The 19329-nt window shown below is 40.4% G+C and overlaps 2 protein-coding genes across 2 annotated transcripts; both read right to left on the reverse strand.

The window, feature by feature from the left end:
- Positions 1 to 739: 739 nt before the first annotated feature.
- tspan2a (tetraspanin 2a) lies at positions 740 to 11121 on the reverse strand. The gene is made up of 8 exons (XM_069148398.1): positions 10882 to 11121; positions 7929 to 8031; positions 4025 to 4122; positions 3274 to 3348; positions 2449 to 2541; positions 2303 to 2368; positions 2023 to 2106; positions 740 to 1868 (listed from the first exon to the last, which is right to left on the reverse strand). The coding sequence occupies exons 1-8, from the start codon at positions 10948 to 10950 to the stop codon at positions 1803 to 1805; spliced, it is 654 nt and encodes a 217-aa protein (XP_069004499.1). The 5' UTR covers positions 10951 to 11121; the 3' UTR covers positions 740 to 1802.
- Positions 11122 to 17992: 6871 nt separating this feature from the next.
- ngfb (nerve growth factor b (beta polypeptide)) lies at positions 17993 to 18562 on the reverse strand. The gene has a single exon (XM_069152229.1). It carries the CDS (start codon positions 18560 to 18562, stop codon positions 17993 to 17995), a length of 570 nt encoding a protein of 189 aa, XP_069008330.1.
- Between the last annotated feature and the right edge of the window lie 767 nt (positions 18563 to 19329).

The raw sequence follows: 19329 nt of genomic DNA on the forward strand, positions 1-19329 counted from the left end.
ACAAATGTAAAAGTACATAAATATTATCAGCAAAGTGGTAGGTCAAGTAATGAAGTAAAAGTACTGGTTTGGTCTCTTGACTGATAATTCTTAAATATGACATCATTAAGCACGTTACTGTTGTAGCTGCTGCAGGTGGAGCTCCTTTGAATTACTTGATATCCAGATTAAAGCAGATAAATCTGAGGGGTCATCAAATGATTACTGTGAGAGGAAGGAAGAAAAAAAACAACTCAATTCTGATCCACAAATGTTTCAGTTTTTTGGGGGTTTTCCTCTTAATTTGTCATTTTTGCTGAAATGTCGGATCATTTGAGCATTTATTGAAATGAAACCATGTAAGTATTTGGTGGAGCTGTTAACGACTCAGACATCTGAAGCGTGACCCAGACTACACACTGCTTCTTATAACATGTATGAAAGTTCCAAAAAAAAAATTGTAAACTTGACTTAAGTTAACTTAAACAATAGGTTTTCAAGCTTCTGGTAATATCCATTGTGTCAAATCTTAAAAGTAACTAAAGCTTTCAAATAAATCTAGTGAAATAGGAAGTGCAATATCTTCTTCTGAAATGGAGTTCAATTATAAAGTAGCATCAACTGTAAATACAGCAAAGTACAAATACCTAAAGAATTGCTCTTGCGTTCAGTACTTGAGTTAAAATGTACTTTGTTACTTTCCACTTGTACTCGTGGCACCTCTGAGGTGAGAAACGGAGAACATATCAATAAAAGCACCCAATGTTTTTTTTTATTTTTTTATTATGGTTAACAGTATGACATAAACTATATTACTCTAGAGTTCACATCTTATTGACACGCCAACAACATTTACATCCACAAGAATCCACACCAAAATGCAAACCAGCTCGCTGTTAACAGTTCAAACGGGCTCGAGAAGAGCTCAACACACAAGTATTATTTACCCGTCAGGTGAATTTGAAAGATTTTACAAAAGGGGCAGTTTATCATAAGACCTTCCTCAAACCTTTGAGTCGATGACTACACGTTGTCTATTGTGCTTTACAGTAAGAAATACTTTTGAGAGCGGTGGCAGGGAGCAAGCACAGTCGTATTGAAAATCACAAGAAGGAGGCAAAATCGTTGGCGACTTGACTTGACTGTGTCACAAAACAGGCACATCATGGAAATTTACTCGGCAAAGGTCGGCTGAGTCCTCAAAACACCGAAGCACACAAAATTTGGCATTAGGCTAAAAAATAATTAAAAAAAAAAAAAAAATTTAAAAAAAATTTAAAAATCGGCCACAGACTAAATAGTGTTAACAGCAGGTGTATAAAATAGGAGTCCATATTTACAGCAATACTCCTCAGTCGCAACAATCTTGTGTCAAAGGAGGCTTCATGTTGTGTGTGTGTGTGTGTGTGTGTGTGTGTGTGGTGGTGGGGTGGGGGTGAGGGGTGGGGGGGGGGGGGGGGGGGTCGCGGAGTCGTGCGAAAAGCCGGAGCGCGTGTTACGGAGGAGGAGCGGGTGGGGAAGGGTGGTGGTGGTGGTGGGTGGGGGTAAATAAATCGGTGTTTTCTGCGCTGGTGGAGTCGACGGGAAGGTGTGAAGGTAACGATCCAGCGTGTCGTGTTGAGTGCGGTCCGTGGATGACTGGGATGTCTGTGTGTGTGAACCTTCCCACACCACAACATCACATCTGGACTATGAGAAATGACATTGAAGTGTGACTGGTGTTTCCCCTTCTCACGCGGCCAGGTTGATTATGAAGGGGCGGAGGGGGAGCGCGCGGTGGTCCCGGTCTGGTCGGCGGCGGCGGAAGGGGAGCAGCTCACCGGCTATATAACCTCCCTGCTGTGCCTGATGGCGCAACACAGGACCATGCTGAAGATCATGCCTATGATCTGAAATCAGACGGGAGGTTAGCGACATGTTTAAAGCGTTTCATGTGCCACCGGGAGCGGCCGCAAACCAGCCGCCTGAGGATAAACGCTCCAAAAACCTCAACATGCATTTCTATTTTATGAAGTTTAAGCTGAAGATGTTGTAGATTCTCACCATCACTCCCGCGATACCGATCCCCACGTATCCAATGATGTGCAGCTTTTCATTGAAGAAGTGCGTTATGGCTGTCAGACAGTTCTGAAAGAAACCATTCACAGAGATAATTACACCTACTGTAGAAATTACTGTTGAGAATTATTGTTAAAAAAAAAACCAAAAAAAAACCCCACCTCGTCACGTGAAATCTGGTTATTGTTTTTTTTTTGTTTTTTTTAATGGTGTTTTACCGCCACCATGTGGATAGGAAGTGTCACAGCAGGCAGGAGGGTTTTACCTGGGTGTCCTCTGGAGCGTCTGCACACAGAGCCGCGTCCGGTATGGAGCCTCCACAGCAGTTCAGCTGTAAATATAAACAGTCAAAAACAACAGAACTGTGGCGATTTGAACTGTGAGGACCCATAAAAAGGAAGTTACACTCACGGTTTTGTGGTAAATGAGTGCTATCGCTGTTCTATTCAAGTCGTTGACGTCAGTGATGGAGCTGCTGTAAAACTTTTGGACTTCCTCTGCAATCTGTTGTTAATAAAGGAGACCAAAAAAAAAAAAAGTTAGTTAAACTGAGAAGACGTGTTGGTATTGGACAGTCCAGGGATCAGCACTCTGAATTTTTACTTCAGTAAAGTAGTGTGCGACGACTGATCCTGTTTGGGGTAAATTGATGGGCAGTGTCACCACGTTTATGAATGAATTATGAATGAATTGGTTTCAGAGCGGATCTCCTTTGAGGTTTGATATTAGTGTGATGTCGAAAGTGGCTCGAGCCGTTGGCTCTTGGGCAGGTCGGAGACTGCAGGGGCGGTGACCGATTTTTGGTTGCCTCGCCGGGCTTGCGGTGTCCAGTGCGTATTTACCCACAACAACACCTGAAGACTTTAGTCAGACTGAGAAAAGGCTCAATTACAAGTAAAAATAAAAGTCCTGTATTCAAAATTGTATGTAAATACTTTAGTAAAAGTACAAAAGTCCCTTTAATTTTTATATACAGTCTATGATTCAAGCACATGATACTGTTGAATAGTCTAATCTATGAATTAATGCATATATAGAAACATATAATAATTTTTGCTTAAATAAAGCTGTCACGTTAACATAGTTGAGTCGAAAGTACAATATTGACAGCTACTCAAATAAAGTACAAGTACATCAGAACAGTACTTAAGGACAGTACTTGAGTGAATGTATTTAGTCACTTTTCACTGCTGCTATTTGATTATTTTTTTTTAAACAATAAATAAATGACTCTACCTGTTCCTTGTTTAAGAATCCGAACACACCAGCAGTGATCTCAGCTCCGAAGACTATCACGAGGCAGGCAAAGAACTGCCGAACAGAAACAAGGGCCGTCTTTAATACAAACACAGTGATCGACATCTCCCATCTTAAGAAGACATCATTTTCTAATCATTTCCTGATACTGAGACTATACTTTTTCTTTTTTTTTTTTACCTTGCAAACAACAACAAAAATCTCTAAAACAGATTCTAATCATTTTAATCTGAAGTTTCCTGGAAGAAATGTGTGAAATTGAAACTCTCGTGTAAATGACATCATTCCTTCCAGGGAACTTCAGGTCAGGTCAGGTCAAGTCTTTTAATTAATGCAGTACATTTAAACACAATATGCTTTAACCAAAGTGCTGTAAGTGTTCAGACAGAATTTACACACATCAGATGGAATTAAAAGAAATGAAACTAAAAGAAATTAGAGACAAAAATGAAAAGATAATAAAACAATATTAAGAGAAAGCTAATGAGTAGTCAGTATTACTGTACAAAAATCTAAATCAAAATCCAAAATTTGGGCTTAATTTGGAAATGCCAGCGAGAATAACTATGTTTTCACTCAATTATAGATCCAGAAATATATTTGTGGTTTTACCATCAAATATTCAGAGGCAAACACACACACACACACACAGTCGTAAAAATTACACGACAACACTGCAGTAAGTGAACGATGCCACAAGATGCAGAAACGTTTGAGCACTTGAACCCACCGATGCGAGAAGACACTGAGACTCGCGCACAGCCCCAAAACAACCGAAGAACCCGACGACCATCATTAGCGCTCCGGCACCGAGGAGGATGTACACAGCTGAGGAGAGACACAGGCAGACGGATTAGACCTTTTAAATTGTACTACTGTGAAAAATCTGCCACGGTCCTAATTTAGGAATTCACAGTCTCTAAAAATGAAACGCAGAAGAAGAATCGAATGATGATGACTGCAGTTCAGAGTTTCAGCTGAAGATGGCAGCGTAATCCAAGTGCTTTCATGTCTTGGCTGAAGCAGCATTTATAAAAGAACTGTTTGTGTTGTTGAGTTGCAGAAGGAACATGTAGGTGGAAACTTCTTTAGTAGCCCGAACACTCTGAATTGCCTCCCACAGTTCAGTCCGATTATCAGCCCACTCCTTCAGTGGGAATTTAAAGCCTTCAGTCAAGATGAAAGAAATCTGAAACACAAGATTTATTCTGGTTGTCTTTGTTGATTAATTTAGCGCTTTTTTTTTTTTTTTTTTTTTTTTTTTAATCACTTTCAAAAAACTACTTGTCATGGCTATCTTAGAATTGGTGTAATATCTACATGAAAATGAGTCTATTACTTTTGAAGCCACCAAATGTACCTGCAGTAGCCCTCTGGGTTGATAAGAAAACACGATGTTGGACTCTTTCCTGCTCTAGGCAGCTACAAATATAGCTCAAAGTCTGACCCATATGTCTGATGCGTTGCCAGAGTCTGTGCAGAATCATAATAAAATGAGATTTAAAACTGATGGAGCTGGAGAGTCTTCTGAACAACGAGGCTTCCAGTCCACTCTTTTAATGCATTAGTGCGGTTTCTCGTTACTCCGACTTTCATGCTCCTGCAGTAAAAGCAGATGCCATCTGTCTCGCAAAATGGCAAATCAAATTTTAGGGTGTGTGTTGTGGGTGGTGGTGGTGGGGGGGGGGGGGGGGGGGGGGGCAGTGATGGCTGCAGGATGCCACCATCTCCAGCCTGCGTGACGTCATCTCCTTCCCCGGTCGACTCCCAGCCCTCACCGCTGAGCCCCCCGTACAGGGTAACCGCACACCAGGCTGGGTCTCTGAGGTCCGTGCTCGGGGCTCAGTGACATAGGCGGCAACCACTGCTGCAATTTAATTAATCCACATGGGACCAATGCAAGCTGTTGTTTTCTTGCGGTTGAACAAAAGACGAGGTGAAGAGACTGCTGAGCTGAAGGGAGCTGGAAGCAAGGGAGACACAGCTTTCTAAGCAAACTATCTGGGTAGCAGTGGAAACTCTGATGGGCCAAGAAAGCTTCCTCTGTGTATACAAAGTGTCCACACAGAACTGATCTTGGCTGCTTATTATTATTTTTTTTTTTCCATCGCTGACTTTAATATTCGCTCTTTCGCTTCCTCTTAGCATCCAGCAGATGGTCACCGTGTTCGCTCCCTGCTGCTTAAAGCTGGTGGCGGGTAAAATACCGATTAGCGAGTGTAAACATCTGCAACATCTCTTAGTTAAACTATGTTATATACACGCATAATGGCTGTTTACACACCGGCGATCACAGCAACAAAGGTGACAGCATGGAAAGTGAATCACCCAGAGGGAATGATGCCGCTTGGCCTTATTATAGTGCCACTCTGTTTAGTCTCTTTGCGAGAGGTGACTGCGGCCAGCAACGCTCAATGTTTTGGATTTGTTTCCTGCAAACGTTCTTCTCTGATTGATCCTCCGCAGGATCGCTCAAATATTTAGAAACTTTACTTGCTTCAAACTTAGTCTTCGTGTTATGTGACTTCTAAGTGCGGATTTATGCGTCACTAAATTAAAGCGATTTTCACCACACAAATTAGTTAATTGCACTGAATCGCCTCCCACGGTTATCAGCCTACTCATTCCTTGTGAATGTTTGAGTCCAGATTAGTAGGTAGAGATTAGCTCTTATTAATATTTACACCTACGAAATGTTGCGTGGAAGTGTGTCATACTGTTACTTATCTAAAAAGATGAACTGCCCTGCGTGTTTCTCCTGTATGACAGCCACAAAAACAAGATTTCCAAATGGAAAGTCAGTTCTAAACATGCTCAAATATTTCTTTGTCGTATTTGTGTTTATACATAGCAATAATAAAAATCTCTCTCTCTGTTCCTCCTGAATGATGCCGGGGCGTTCTGACCGGTATTAAATGGCAGATATCGCCTTCAAAACAGTGACCAGGTCAGGAAATAAGATTACCTTCTGGTCCAAACTAAGGTAAGAACAATTTTAACAGCACTTCTAAAGCTCACCAATTAATACTTTTTTTTTTCTTGTTTGTTTAAACAAGACAAAATCTAAAGTGGAAATGCAGTGACATTAACAGTTTTATGATATTTGCATCTCAAATTAAATCAAACTGAACAAAGATGATCTCACCTGCTGTACTTTGCAAGAACAAATAACAGTGACGACATATTTTATCCGGCTCATATTTAAGCTCCGCGACTACAAATGTCCAGTTTATGCTCTCTGTTTTGTATTTCCTGTTATGTTTTCTGGTTGTATTCTTGGCAACGTGTCTCTTGAAGAAGATATTTTAATCTCAGTGAGGCTTTTATTACATTAAAGACCAATGTGCCTTTTTCTTCCTCAGATTTGCAAAAGCTACATATGAAACAATTTGTTTTTCTCTTTTGGTTGCAATGTGGGATATATTGACTGCTATAACAGGAGTCTTTATGATACTCTCCTGTCACCTGCCCCACCCAACCTGCTCCTCGTGTCCTGAGGGAGGCAGCCGGTTCCATGAAAGCCCAGCAGAGAGCTGATGAAGTGAAGTCACCATTTTAGGTCATGGTCTAAATGGGAGCAACAAGAATAGGCTTCATTCTAATCATCTGCTCCTACGCAGATCCAGAGACACAGAGAGGGCCTATTGTATGGAGAGCTGAGCACTGAAGGCTGTTTGTCTTGTCTACTGTATGTTTTAATAATCTACTATGTGTTTTGCAGAGAAACTCTTCCTTCAGTATCATTCAAAAGGACACCTGAGTGCAAAGTGCTGCGAACTTGTTTCAGCAAAGATATAAAGCAGTTTTCACCTGTTTGTCATTTGTTTGTGTCTGATTGATCAGTTCATCATATTCCAGTTGAACGGAAATCGAATCAGTGTTTGTACACGCAAAGTAGATCTCACCATAACCCATAAACTAGAGCACTAACACTAATGGTGCACTTTAATCATAATTGGACATTTCCTCGTTCCCCTCCTCTCAGCAGCAGAGCGGCTGACTCCAAATGGAAAACTCTTTCCACTGTTACAGGCCTAATAATTGAGGTTATGAATGATGATTAAAACAACTTCCATTGAGTGTCTTGCAAAATGCTCTGAAGCTAAAATGTGCCTGTTAAGCGTTTGTCTCTGTTCGGTAACACCTGCGGCCCCTGAAAGGTTCTTTGGTTTCAAACAGCAACAGGGAGTCTCCCGGGACACTAACCGCGGCTCGTAACGTGATTATTACACCATAAAACTCCTATCATATATCATATCACATCACCTGGCATTAAGACATGAATATTTTATATCTTAAAGTGTGTATCCATATCTACATAAAGGGATTTGTTTGAGCATCTTTCATCACGTTACATGTCATGCTTTCGAACTGTTTAAAAGAAAATCAATAAGCAATATTTCATTCTAATCAAATCAAATTTAAAGTCCAGTACATGTGACTCCTCATATCATGAGTTGTGCAGAAAATAGCTGAAGCTCATTCTTGTAGATGCAGAGAACATTGACATGATTAAATTATTTGAATGACTTCACTTAATAACGACAAGAAATTACATTTCACTTAATTACAGTTGAGTACAGTAGAGTCATATATCAGGTTGTTATGAGGTGAGTGTAGAAACTGTGACATACCTATGAAGAAGGTGTAGGGGGCGCTGTCCCCTGTCAGCAGCTCCACTGTTTCTTGGTCAAACCTGAGCCACAGTCCCACCGCCAGCACCAACAAGCCCGACAGCTGAGGACCAGTGAATTGCGAAGTCAATATTCGTGTCGTAGTTTCGTGAAAATGAATGGTATTAAAATAAAAACACACACTTTTAAAGCTTTTCATGAAATTTTCACGTTTAAGTAAAGTCTGCTCAGAAGCTTGTTTGTCCAGAAATCTCTTCGCAGTTAAGCAGTGAGGCCCCTCAAGCTGTTTTTCTTGTATCATCAATTCATTAAAATTCTGCAGGCGGCGCTCTTGTCTTTGTCTCGTTAGAAAAGTACCCACTGATGCTTCACTGCCTGCGTTGTTTTCTTCTATTTATTCTAAACAAATTTGTGCCAGAAATGTTAATGCTTCACTTCTTGAGGGACTGGGGGGCTTTTCAAAGAATCCAGTTGTAAAAACAAAACAAAAAATCTTCTCTGTGCAGCATCAGCCCTCTCGAGCGAGCTTAACCAGAAATAAACCAATCGATTAAAATCAGGTGTCGCTCTGAGAAAATGAATCCTTCTGACCTTCGACATAAAACGAAAGAGTATTATTTGATTAAAACCACTGAGAAAAGAGCCAGGAATGACGAGGGATACTAAATGTGAACGTCTATGCAGGTCCATGGGCTTGCTTAAAAAATAAAAATGGTCTTGTCACAGTTTTATAGCCATCAAAATGGCAAAATGTAAACAGATAGAAAGTAATTCCAGCGACGCAAGTTTTTGTCATTTGCTAGCCCAGTATCACGCCAACGGATGTAATACATCTGTCAGTCCACCAGAGGACACTGTCTCAGTGTTACATTTTGCCTCGCCAAGGCGTAACAAATCTCCAGTAAGCTCGTAAAGAGACTGATGGGCTGTTAGACTAAACAAAGACGGGGCTTTCACCCAGGTGACTGGTGTTGAACTCAGTGAAAAACAAGGTTACCTCAAGGATTCATTTTAAGTCAGTTACCACCGTAACGCAACATGGTCAACTCACGTAACACACATTAAGTAATTTAATTGACGTAGGCTACTTAATGTTAAAATGACTGCTTTCAACCCAAACCATGATGTGTTCCGAACCTTAAAGAAGGCCAATATGAGACACTGGCACAGTGTCCTCTAGTTGACTATTACATGCTTTGGTGTGAAGCTGGATTGGAACTTTCAAGTGAGAAAAATAATCCTCAACCTTTTAAACTTTTACCAAACAAAAAATATGAAATCCCACCAATCTATTAAAAAACAAAAACAAATCTCCAACCAAACTGTCTGTTCAGTCTACGATCATTTCCTTGATATTCATCCAGACCAAAGAGGCGAGGTGTCTGCCTCCAGGGAATTTAAAAATAGTCAAACAAGGCAGACTAGAGCACTTTGCAAGCAGCCGCTCATGTGTCAAAGTGACACCGGCAGCATCAGCATCAGTGGTCCATCTCCCATGGTGCATTTCAGGCTCAGGCTGTGCCAGCCTCACAGCGCCTTGGTGATGTAACTCATACCAGCATTGGCTCCGCACCCCAAAATGACAACGCACTGTACGCCTCTTTTGGCTGCGACCACAACAGCTTTGCTTTCAATACCAAAACTGCTTAACAAAGAGGCCGCTGTCAGTTTGGGTGACACAAGTGATCGTTTTACAAAGCACAGAGGAGTCAGTGCAGCCGCTAAAACCCATATATACTGTATCATTTGGCAGTAAAACGTCAGTACCCACCGCCGACGACTGAAAGAGTCAGAAACATCCTGACTGATTGGGTCAGCTCTAACTACATCTTCTCCATCGTTCTGGTTTGCATGTATTTATTTAAACTCATCTCAGATTAGAAAAGTGAGTCGCAGCTCAAACTTTGAAGGAAATAATTGAACCGGACAGGCAACATATTCCTTCCCCACAAACCTGTCTACTACTCACTATCTTTTTAATTATTTTTCTTTTATCTTGTGGATCACAGGATTATGTATCTCCTTTGGGCCTCTTGTATAGGTTAAAAGTAGGAATCACAACCCGTGACAAGCTTTTTTTTTTTTTTTTACATGCCCTAAAACCGTAAACCCACTGCTCTGAAGCACGTTTACCAAACGTGTATACCCACCCTCTGGACAGATAATGACAAGACCAGACATTGACGTCGGATAATGAGTCACTGCACAGAAATTGGAAAAGTGAATCCACAGCTACAGGTAACTTCATCTGAGCAGCATAACAGAGCAAAACAAAACCCGGGAGGATGTTCTTAAAACAGATGAACCCTGTTTGTAATAAATAACCCACCAAAAAAAACAGCCTACACACTGGCAGACCTGCTGCAGGAAAGTCACAGCACAATGAGAGAGAGCTGTGTTGGAAAAGTAGCAACAGACTGTAGCTGTGATGTATGTGCTGCAGTATGACCTGAGTATATCACATGCAAGATAAATCACGGTGAGGGTTAACAGGGTTAGTGACTAACAGGCCCTGATTAGATTTACTAATTATACATTTGATAAATAGAGTCTGTTTCAAAGGCTGTAATATTGTTTTAATTAAAAAAAAAAAAAAAAAAAAAATCGATTATAGAACTCAGGATTTGTTTGAGAATTTGGAGAAGTCAGAGTGAACGGAGCAGGTGCACAGAGGCAACCTGCATAGATGACATTCAATTCTCAATTCCACATGATATAAAACTATATCAAACAGTGTCCATAGACAGTATGTTGAACATGTAAACACTCGAATAAGGCAGAGCACTACCAGGGCTTCCACATGAAAACAAAACTCCATAATCGCCTAATATTAATTAACGAAATCAGTGAATAATAAACATGTAAACACGATCAGGCTGTTGAAGCACGAGGGTGATTTTTTAAAATAGCAACAACGTAGTTTCCATGCAAATCGTTTGTGGCTCGGACTCACCCAAAAGATGAAGTTGAAAGCGAAAAGCAGATACTTCACGCATTTCATCCCGCCCTGCACTTTGCTCATGATGTCACCTGATTTGTCGCTATCTCCGATCTGAAGCGCGATGCCCTCTTATTTTGCAAATCCTTGCCTCTTCCAGCTGGACATCAACCCGTGCAATGATAGAAGACCTGCGCCCGTTACACCATCCAGACATGAAAACATGCGCACAAGCTGCGCGGGCTGACTGCTGCACGCTGTCATGCACCGCCCATACGTGTGCGTGCGTGCGTGCGTGTGTGTGTGTGTGTGTGTGCGCGCTGAGGTACCCAAGGTGGGGTTCGGGTACGATCTGGGACGCCTGAGGGACGTGCCAAGAGGTCTGACTTACAACAACAGAAGGAAAGGGTTCATTTCTGTGTGTAATTTAGTGCTTGGGGTTCAGCACGGTGATACCAAGGGCGTGGTTTGGCCAATGTTATATCAAAGATAAAAAGCCAGAGCCCAGATTAATCACGTTTTGTCCAGTAAACTTCATTTGTGGAGGAAATGATTTCGCAGATATGACTGACTACCAAATTATAAAACAGTGTGTGTGCCTGGGAGATGTGTGACCAGTGTAGAAAACTGCCATCTGTCTGCAGCCCGTGTCTTCCCTGCTACATTTGAGTAAATATAATGAATTTAAACTTCAGTTTGCTGAACACAATTTTGCCTGGTTAAAAATCACATCACAGCAGCAATTAAGAAGCTAGTGAGAAGGTGGTTCTTCTGACATATCGTCCTACTGTTTGACCCAATCAGAGGCTGGACAGCAGTTGATCTGAGACACTGAGCTGAATTGTCTCATGTGAGTCACTGATGTCAGTGTTTATTGTGAAAATACAGGATCCTGTGTGGATGCCAAACACAGTGACCTGAGATAAGTCACAAACGTATCTCAAAAAGATTTACAAAAGATGCAGCTGGACCAGCATCGCCAGGACTTTAGAAATAAATGAAATATCTCAGCAGCTACTGCATTGATTGAAATGACATGTTATACAGATATTAATGGTCCCCAGAGGATGATGAATTGAATGATGAATTGGCAAATTGCTACCTTCTTTGTAAGCAAAATGTAAAACTCAATATATTAAATAAAAATGTCCATGACTTTGGGACTAAAAACCTGCAATAATAATCACATTCTTATCAGCCTCATGTTTGACTATGATAATGAACATAACAAATATTATATCTGTAAAATGTTAGCATGTTGGCGTTGGCATCGTGAGCAAGTTATATTGATAAGAGTTATCTCAAAGCACAGTTGTGCCTACGTTCAGCCTCATCGAGTCAGTGTGGCACAAGATGAAGAATTTATTTTTCGGAACTACAGCAGCTCTCCAGAATGCTTTGTTTGTTTTTTGCTGGCATAGTAAATACAATATATATTTAAATAAAATATAGGTCTACTGAGTCTAACAGATGTTCACCTGCAAATTGTAAACTCCGTCCAGGTTAGTTTAAAACACAAATAAAGACGTGACCCCGGTGGGTGGCTGCGGCCCCGGGCCCCAAGCTTATTCTTTAGTGTGAACATCTTCTGTGCAGTTTATTTTTGTGTCTGTGTTAGTATATAAATTAGTGCATGAAGGCTTTATTATTTGTTCATTTGATTAATACCTATTTGTTTAAATTGAAAATGTGTGCATTGTTGGATCTGCACACTGAACACAAGCCAGTTCCTGTGAATGAAGAACGCGTATGGAGAGTCACCAAAGCGCCTCTGTGTCGTCTCTGCAGGCTGCAGGGAGGTCAGCTCGGGTTCGACCGCTCGGACACTCGAGCTTCTCATGTTTGTGCAGCCTTTTGTTCGCCGCGCTGATGTGGGAGGGAAACAGCGACCCCCCTGTTCGGTGGGCCGGAGCATCAATGAGGAACAGTCTGGGTGGATCACGAGACGCATCACATCACAGCCCACATCCTCTATTTTCTATCAGATAGCAACTCAAACAGGAGTCTGAAAAAAATATGAAAGGAATCATTTATGACATTGATAGCATGATAGATAGATAGATAGATAGATAGATAGATAGATAGATAGATAGATAGATAGATAGATAGATAGATAGATAGATAGATAGATAGATAGATAGATAATGATTAATATTTTCCATGTGTCCAGAATAAGATTAATGACCTGCATTAATGTAAACTCTGGTCATCTAATCCTGTCTTGAATTCAGAGCTGTAATTATCACAGTGGAAGTACACGTAACCTGAAACCCTATACTCAGAGTGTAATGGAGTCAAAATCCCATTATCTTCCACAGCCAACATCTCCTCACCCTCTCCGCCCTCCTCATCCTCCTCTACTCTGGGTGATATGTAAATTAGGTGTAATAATGGAACTGGATCTCTACGGGGTGAAACTGCAAGCAATCCAAGAGGTATCAGAGGTGAATTTTGGTTACAGGAAAATGATTGTGGATATTTTTTCTGAAGACAGGCTAATCTGATGAGCAGAAATAATTACTGTCAAAGTGTCAAAAGACAACTGAAGTCAGAAAGAAACAGGGTTCGAAAGCATGCAGACTGAAATACAGGACCATAAATCACAATCATATTCAGTACCCTGGCAGCATGTTGTCAACATCTGAACCACACATGGATATTTCTATAACATACATCACAAAGAGAGCAAAGCACTAAACCAGCACTGGACTGATACAATATCATAATGGAGCTGAACATTTAAGCATAATTGTCTCCATCCAGTGGACAGGATGAGAAATTGTACCATATTAGCTGTGGTTCTCTACACTTTTAGGAAAGAAGTCCCGTTGTGTTGTCGACCTTCTGTGTCTAAAGATATTATTTCCACTTTTCCAAAATGTTCACTTTGATCATAGGCTATATTTAATCATGTTTACAATTTTCTGTCTCACTCATTAGCGACATTCTTTCCAACTTTATTTTTTGTCAAAATAATCATAACTAATCAGCCTAATTTTCTAGCTTCCTTAGGGACTCACAGTCTTAGGGAATAAGGACCGTTGTATCGTACGACTACTCTATATCAACTGTATGTCAACAATTCATTTCCATGCTCAGTTCCCTATTTTTTGTATACTTCCAACATTCATAACCACCCTTAAATTGAGTATGCTCATTGAATGTCAGAAAATCAACACCAACAACAAGAATATTAGCTCTAAAAATTCTACCAACTGTTAATTTGATGATGTTTTCTTAGGATCTGTGTCTGCCTGCATTAAAGCATAAGTCGCTGCCTCGGATACCCGGCTATCTTTTGGTACAGTTTAAATACTTTAGTTTTGTAAGATAAAAGCGAGAATATATTTATTTATTTATTTATTTTTTTTAAGTGTGACCGAAAAGACGACTTTTTACTTGAGGTTTTGTTCAATAAAGGGAAATACATATAAGCCAAATAAAGAAGTTCTCTTTTTTCCGAAGACAACGCATCAACCATGAACATGGCACGACGCATGCGCAGCAGGTAAACTACACAATCACAAGTTAGCTTCTCGCTCTCTCTTCTCTTTTTTTTTTTTGGATTAAACTGTTTTGAAATGATGAAAACTTGAAATTTAAACAAACTGATAGTTTGCATGTTTTAATTAATCCACGAGGCCTCAGTGCCGCTTTTAGCACGTGGAGGAATAGCTAATTGGGGAATCATTGAATTTCATCTTAATAAAAGTCTCCTTAATGCGGAGTGAAACTTGTACATATATTATGTGTCTTCTGGTTCATATCTGATACAATATGTTCGCAGCAGTTTCTTCTCCTGACAAGTTTTATGTGACGACTAAATGTCCCCACTGTGGGATTAATTAAGTCTTATCTCATTTTAAAGACGTATTGGACTTGTTCCACCCATTGTCCACTAGATGGAAGTGTTGCATTTTGTTTTTGAGGTTCAGTTTGAGGTAAATCAGTACAAGCTTTCTCTAAAAATCTGTGTTTGTTGTTGACAGGTAGATGATGGCTTAAATGTCAACACTTCTCTTAAAACTCTAGTTTTAGGGAAACATAATCTCAGCATCTGATCTTTGTTTCTGTTTCCAATTTAGCTTCAAGCTTTCCGAGTAGTTACACATCTGAAATGCCAGCCTGGAAACAAAAGTGTGGCTGTAAAGCTAAAAATAAATCACTGACACTGACTGAAAGCCTGATGTAGGCCTACAATTTGTTGAGCTCTGACGACACTGCCAACACAGAGAAAAATGACCAGCTATGATATTATCAGCCAGGATCAGCCTCATGATTCAAGGGTGATCTTGTATACGTTTATGGCTTTTCCTTTTGTTTCCAATCTACTGTAGAATTGAAAGTGAGAGGAAAACACAAAGCAAAGCCAAAGCAACAGTAAAATGGCAGTAAAATGAAGTCATATGGGTTCATTTTTCCATTGAAGCCAAAAAAGGATATCTTTTTATGTCAAGGGTTTCTTGTAGGAGCAGCAACAGGCTTAGACAACATCACAAAACACACTGTGCATGTTTGTAAGTGTTTAATAAATAACAATATCAACAACAACTTTTTAACAAAACTTTTGCTTGTAGCTGTCAGGCCTGGGTCAAATTGTATTTGCAGTTTGTGGGTTGCATTAATCTTCTTTAGTGAGTGGGGTGTGCTATAAGTATGATGAGTGGCAGGAAAATACTGTAAGTAGCTTGACAGTGTTGTTGTACTAGAAACTCCTACAGGCTCTGTCACTAGCTTAGCTGCAGTTTAAGGTTAAGACAGGTTTAAGGTTAAGACAGGTTTAAGGTTAAGACAGGTTTAAGGTTAAGACAGGTTTAAGGTTAAGACAGGTTTAAGCCTAAGACAGGTTTAAGCCTGCGCTGTCTGGAACCAAATCACACGGTCCTCGAAACCCAATTGGTGTGTCTGGAAGCAGCAGTTTAAAATGCACATGAGGTTTAGTCTGAACGGCGTTACTGTGTCCTGTAGACTTCAACTAAATACCACTAAAATAAAACTGCTGTAAAAATAAGCATATATGAACAGATTAGACCCAATTGGCTCAAATCGTTTTGCTAACTTCAAAGACTTCATGCAGTATAATCAAACTTAAAAAGGTGTTTATTTTTTGTCACAGACAGAAGGTCACTGATCAGGAGACAGTCTGTAGAGATCATTTAATTCCAGGCGTGTTAATCGAACTGAATTAGCACAGGTCCAGAGGTGATTGAAGCAGGTGAGATATGTATTGTTTCGAGGCCCAATGTACTACAACACGAAATACATCTGTAACAAAATTAATAAAACAAAGTGATATGAGAAATGTTTCTATTTATCAAAACTAGACTACAAATGATCCAACCCACTCTGTATATTGTTTCAGTGGTATAAGTTACATTCTTTTCCTGAGCAATTAATAACCAAGGAAAATCAGACAGCTGAAACCAGTTTCCTTAATTATCGTTTTCCACGTCTGAATCGCCTGTGACTATTTGGAATGGATTTTATCACCATAAATCATATCGTTAAATTGCTGTTTAGCTGCGGTTCAGCTGAAGTGGCAGTTTGGAAGTGAAAGATCTCAGAGTCCTACTCTGAAAAACAGTCGCTGCGGTTCGTTTAATGTGTTTTTTTCTCACTTCAACAGCTGAAAATTCATTCATTGAAATCACTTTCCAATTTACGCTCATGGTTGAATTTGTTTGTTTTTAATCTGGATCCAATATAAATATGCAGTGGGAGATATTTTGATTAAACTTCAAATAGTTAAAGTCACCAATTACTTCAATTTTCATAAATGTTCTAATTTTCTTTTTTTTTTGTCAATGTAACTAAATTAAAAATAAAAATCTTGCAAATTACAAATTAAATTTATTCTAAAGGAGGTCCACAGGTCTTTAAAGTTCCTTACAAGTAGATCCAGTGACTGTAAAACAGTGGAAAAAGTGTTCAAAATTAACAAAATATCAATGGTCATGATGAATAAATCGTTATCTGAAGAGTAGTTTACTATTTTTACTTGATTTTAACATTTGATAGTGCTTATTTTCAGTTTTTTCTTTAGGGGTAAAAACAAGTCCTAAATTTTGTTGTAATCATTTTCCTTACATCTGTTTATACGTCCGTTTATTTGAAGACGGTTTTGATGTACGTTGTTCTCCAGCACCATATTTCCCCTCCTGCTCCGGTTTGGTTTTGTTTCTATTGAAGCCAACTTCCTGTTCTCTGATCCATGTTTATCTTTCAGAAATATTAAATGTTAAATTGTTGCTCCTGGCGATAAAAACAATCCCTCATCTCTGATAAGTTTTTCACGTGATACCACAACCTGATATCACGCCAAAGTGTGTAATCCACCCGTCAGTCGACGAGATGATACCGTCTCAGCGTCACGTTTGCTTCACCTGGGCGTGACAAGTAAGTTGCCTTAAGGTAATTTTACACAAGTAACGTAACGTAGATCATGTAAGGTCGTCACATGACCTCCATCTCATTACCTCCTTCTTTAACGTGCGTACAGTGTGTACTTTTCACGCCAAGGCGATTCAAAACGAGACACCTTCATGGTATCCTCTCGTGGATTGAAGGGCGTACAATAAGCTTTGGTGTGACACCAGGCTGGATAACTTGAGAGTTTCCCCTAACGGTTACTATTACACAGGTGCACTTACATGAGTGTTGGTTATTCCTCAGACAAGAGGAATGTTTGTACTACCAGATTTGGGTTTTTTTGAGAGCATTTTTCAGTGTTATGCTTGTTGATAAAATGTGATCAAAACAGACATAGAGCAATTATGTCCAACTTATCACGTAGGTGCATTTTACATCCCCAAAGCTGAGCCTGCTATCAACTACAGCTGAAACGGATACTAACAGACACAGCGACAGCCCCTTTAATACTAGGCATTTCAAACAGGTAACAAAAAAAAAAAACACCTAAGCTCGCAACAGATACTGTTTGACCCAGGTCTGGCCTGTATACTGTACATGCAGTCCTGATACACTGACATAAACCAATAATTTACTTTGTGCAGAGTGTGAGAAGTCTTTGGTGATATGCAGAGAAAGACACATCTGTCTGCATGTTGGGACGTTGAGCGTGTCTGCGTATGTACTGAGTGTGTGCGAGCCCGTGTGTGTTGTGTCCTCACTGCCGCCACGACTTGCGGCTGAGCACGCACACACAGGCCACGTTGATGCGTATGAGCCTCCACGCCACCAGGCTCTTGAACGACGTCAGCGCTCGCACGAAGGTGTGCGAGTTGGTGCAGTAGGAGTTCCAGTGTTTCGCATCAATTCCTAAACATCCTGGGCTGCCCGATCGAGCGCTGTGACACGTGGTCTCGAAGAAGTACTGCCTCTTGTTGACATTGTTGATCTTCACGTCTGGCAGCACTGTCACCTCGTTGCCTGAGATGTCCGTGGCTTTGGTCTTGTTGCCCACCCAGACACTAATGCTCTCACACACCGAGTACATCCCCCGGTGCTGAGGCTGCACTGCTTGCCTGCCGGTCCTTCTCCTGGCGCCCTTTGACCCTGCTGGCTGTGCATCAGGGGGCTGAGAGCTGAAAAGCACCCTGGGTGAGAGGTAGTGGCGCTTGGTGAAAAGTTTGGGGTCCACGATGGGGATGGGGTTGTTGCCCTGATGCTTCTGCTGTGCCGTTGTGGCGGCCACAGCCTGGGCACTGAGGAAGAGGAACAGGACCAGTGACCTCATGGGCACACAACCTGAGGGTGCGAACAAGAACAGAAGACACTTCTGTTACAACACGTGTACAGCATATTCCCATGGTCACAAAGGCCTGTACTGGTATGTTGACAAGCAAACCGCTGGCTATTTGCTGTATCAGCTGCCATATCTCCTTAAGCAGATATGTAGCAACATTCGTGTTTATTTGCGATCATATTTCTGGTTTTCTGGTCCTTTTTTATTAGCTTCCTTTCTAATCATTTTTTTTGCTAACCTTGTCAGTGGATTGGTGGTTTATAAGTAAAGTGAATATGGCATATATATAGGCTCGGCAAAGTAGAAACTTTGGTGGCTTGAAAACCAAAACAATGAGCTGAAAGTTGCAGTAAAAACCTGTAGAGCTGAGGGGAGCTGTGGAATTATCAATAATTTGATTGGCCTGTTGGAGGATAATTATAATGTTTGATCACTGGGTTAATAATAAATACAGAAATAAAAAATAAGTATCTATATGTCAATATCTATATAATATATGGTTCTGCCTTTTAGCTCGTATTTCATGTTTTAATTTTTAATCACTCACTCCTTGTGTTCCTGCCCTCGTGCGTTTCCCACTTGTAATTATCTATTACAGTATAGTATACTATAGAATATAGTATTATCTATGTTTGGTTTTGAAGACTTGTTGGACCGAATCCAATGCCTCCTTTGTCATATTGTATGATGAATAATAATGTAATTATCTCAAGTTTAAAAAAAAAAAAAAAAAAAAGCACAGTACAGTAGATGAAACA

The sequence above is a fragment of the Embiotoca jacksoni genome, unplaced genomic scaffold (assembly GCF_022577435.1).
Source record: "Embiotoca jacksoni isolate LCO1_2020_lvr unplaced genomic scaffold, fEmbJac1.0.p SCAF_1, whole genome shotgun sequence".
NCBI classification, from domain to species: domain Eukaryota; kingdom Metazoa; phylum Chordata; class Actinopteri; family Embiotocidae; genus Embiotoca; species Embiotoca jacksoni.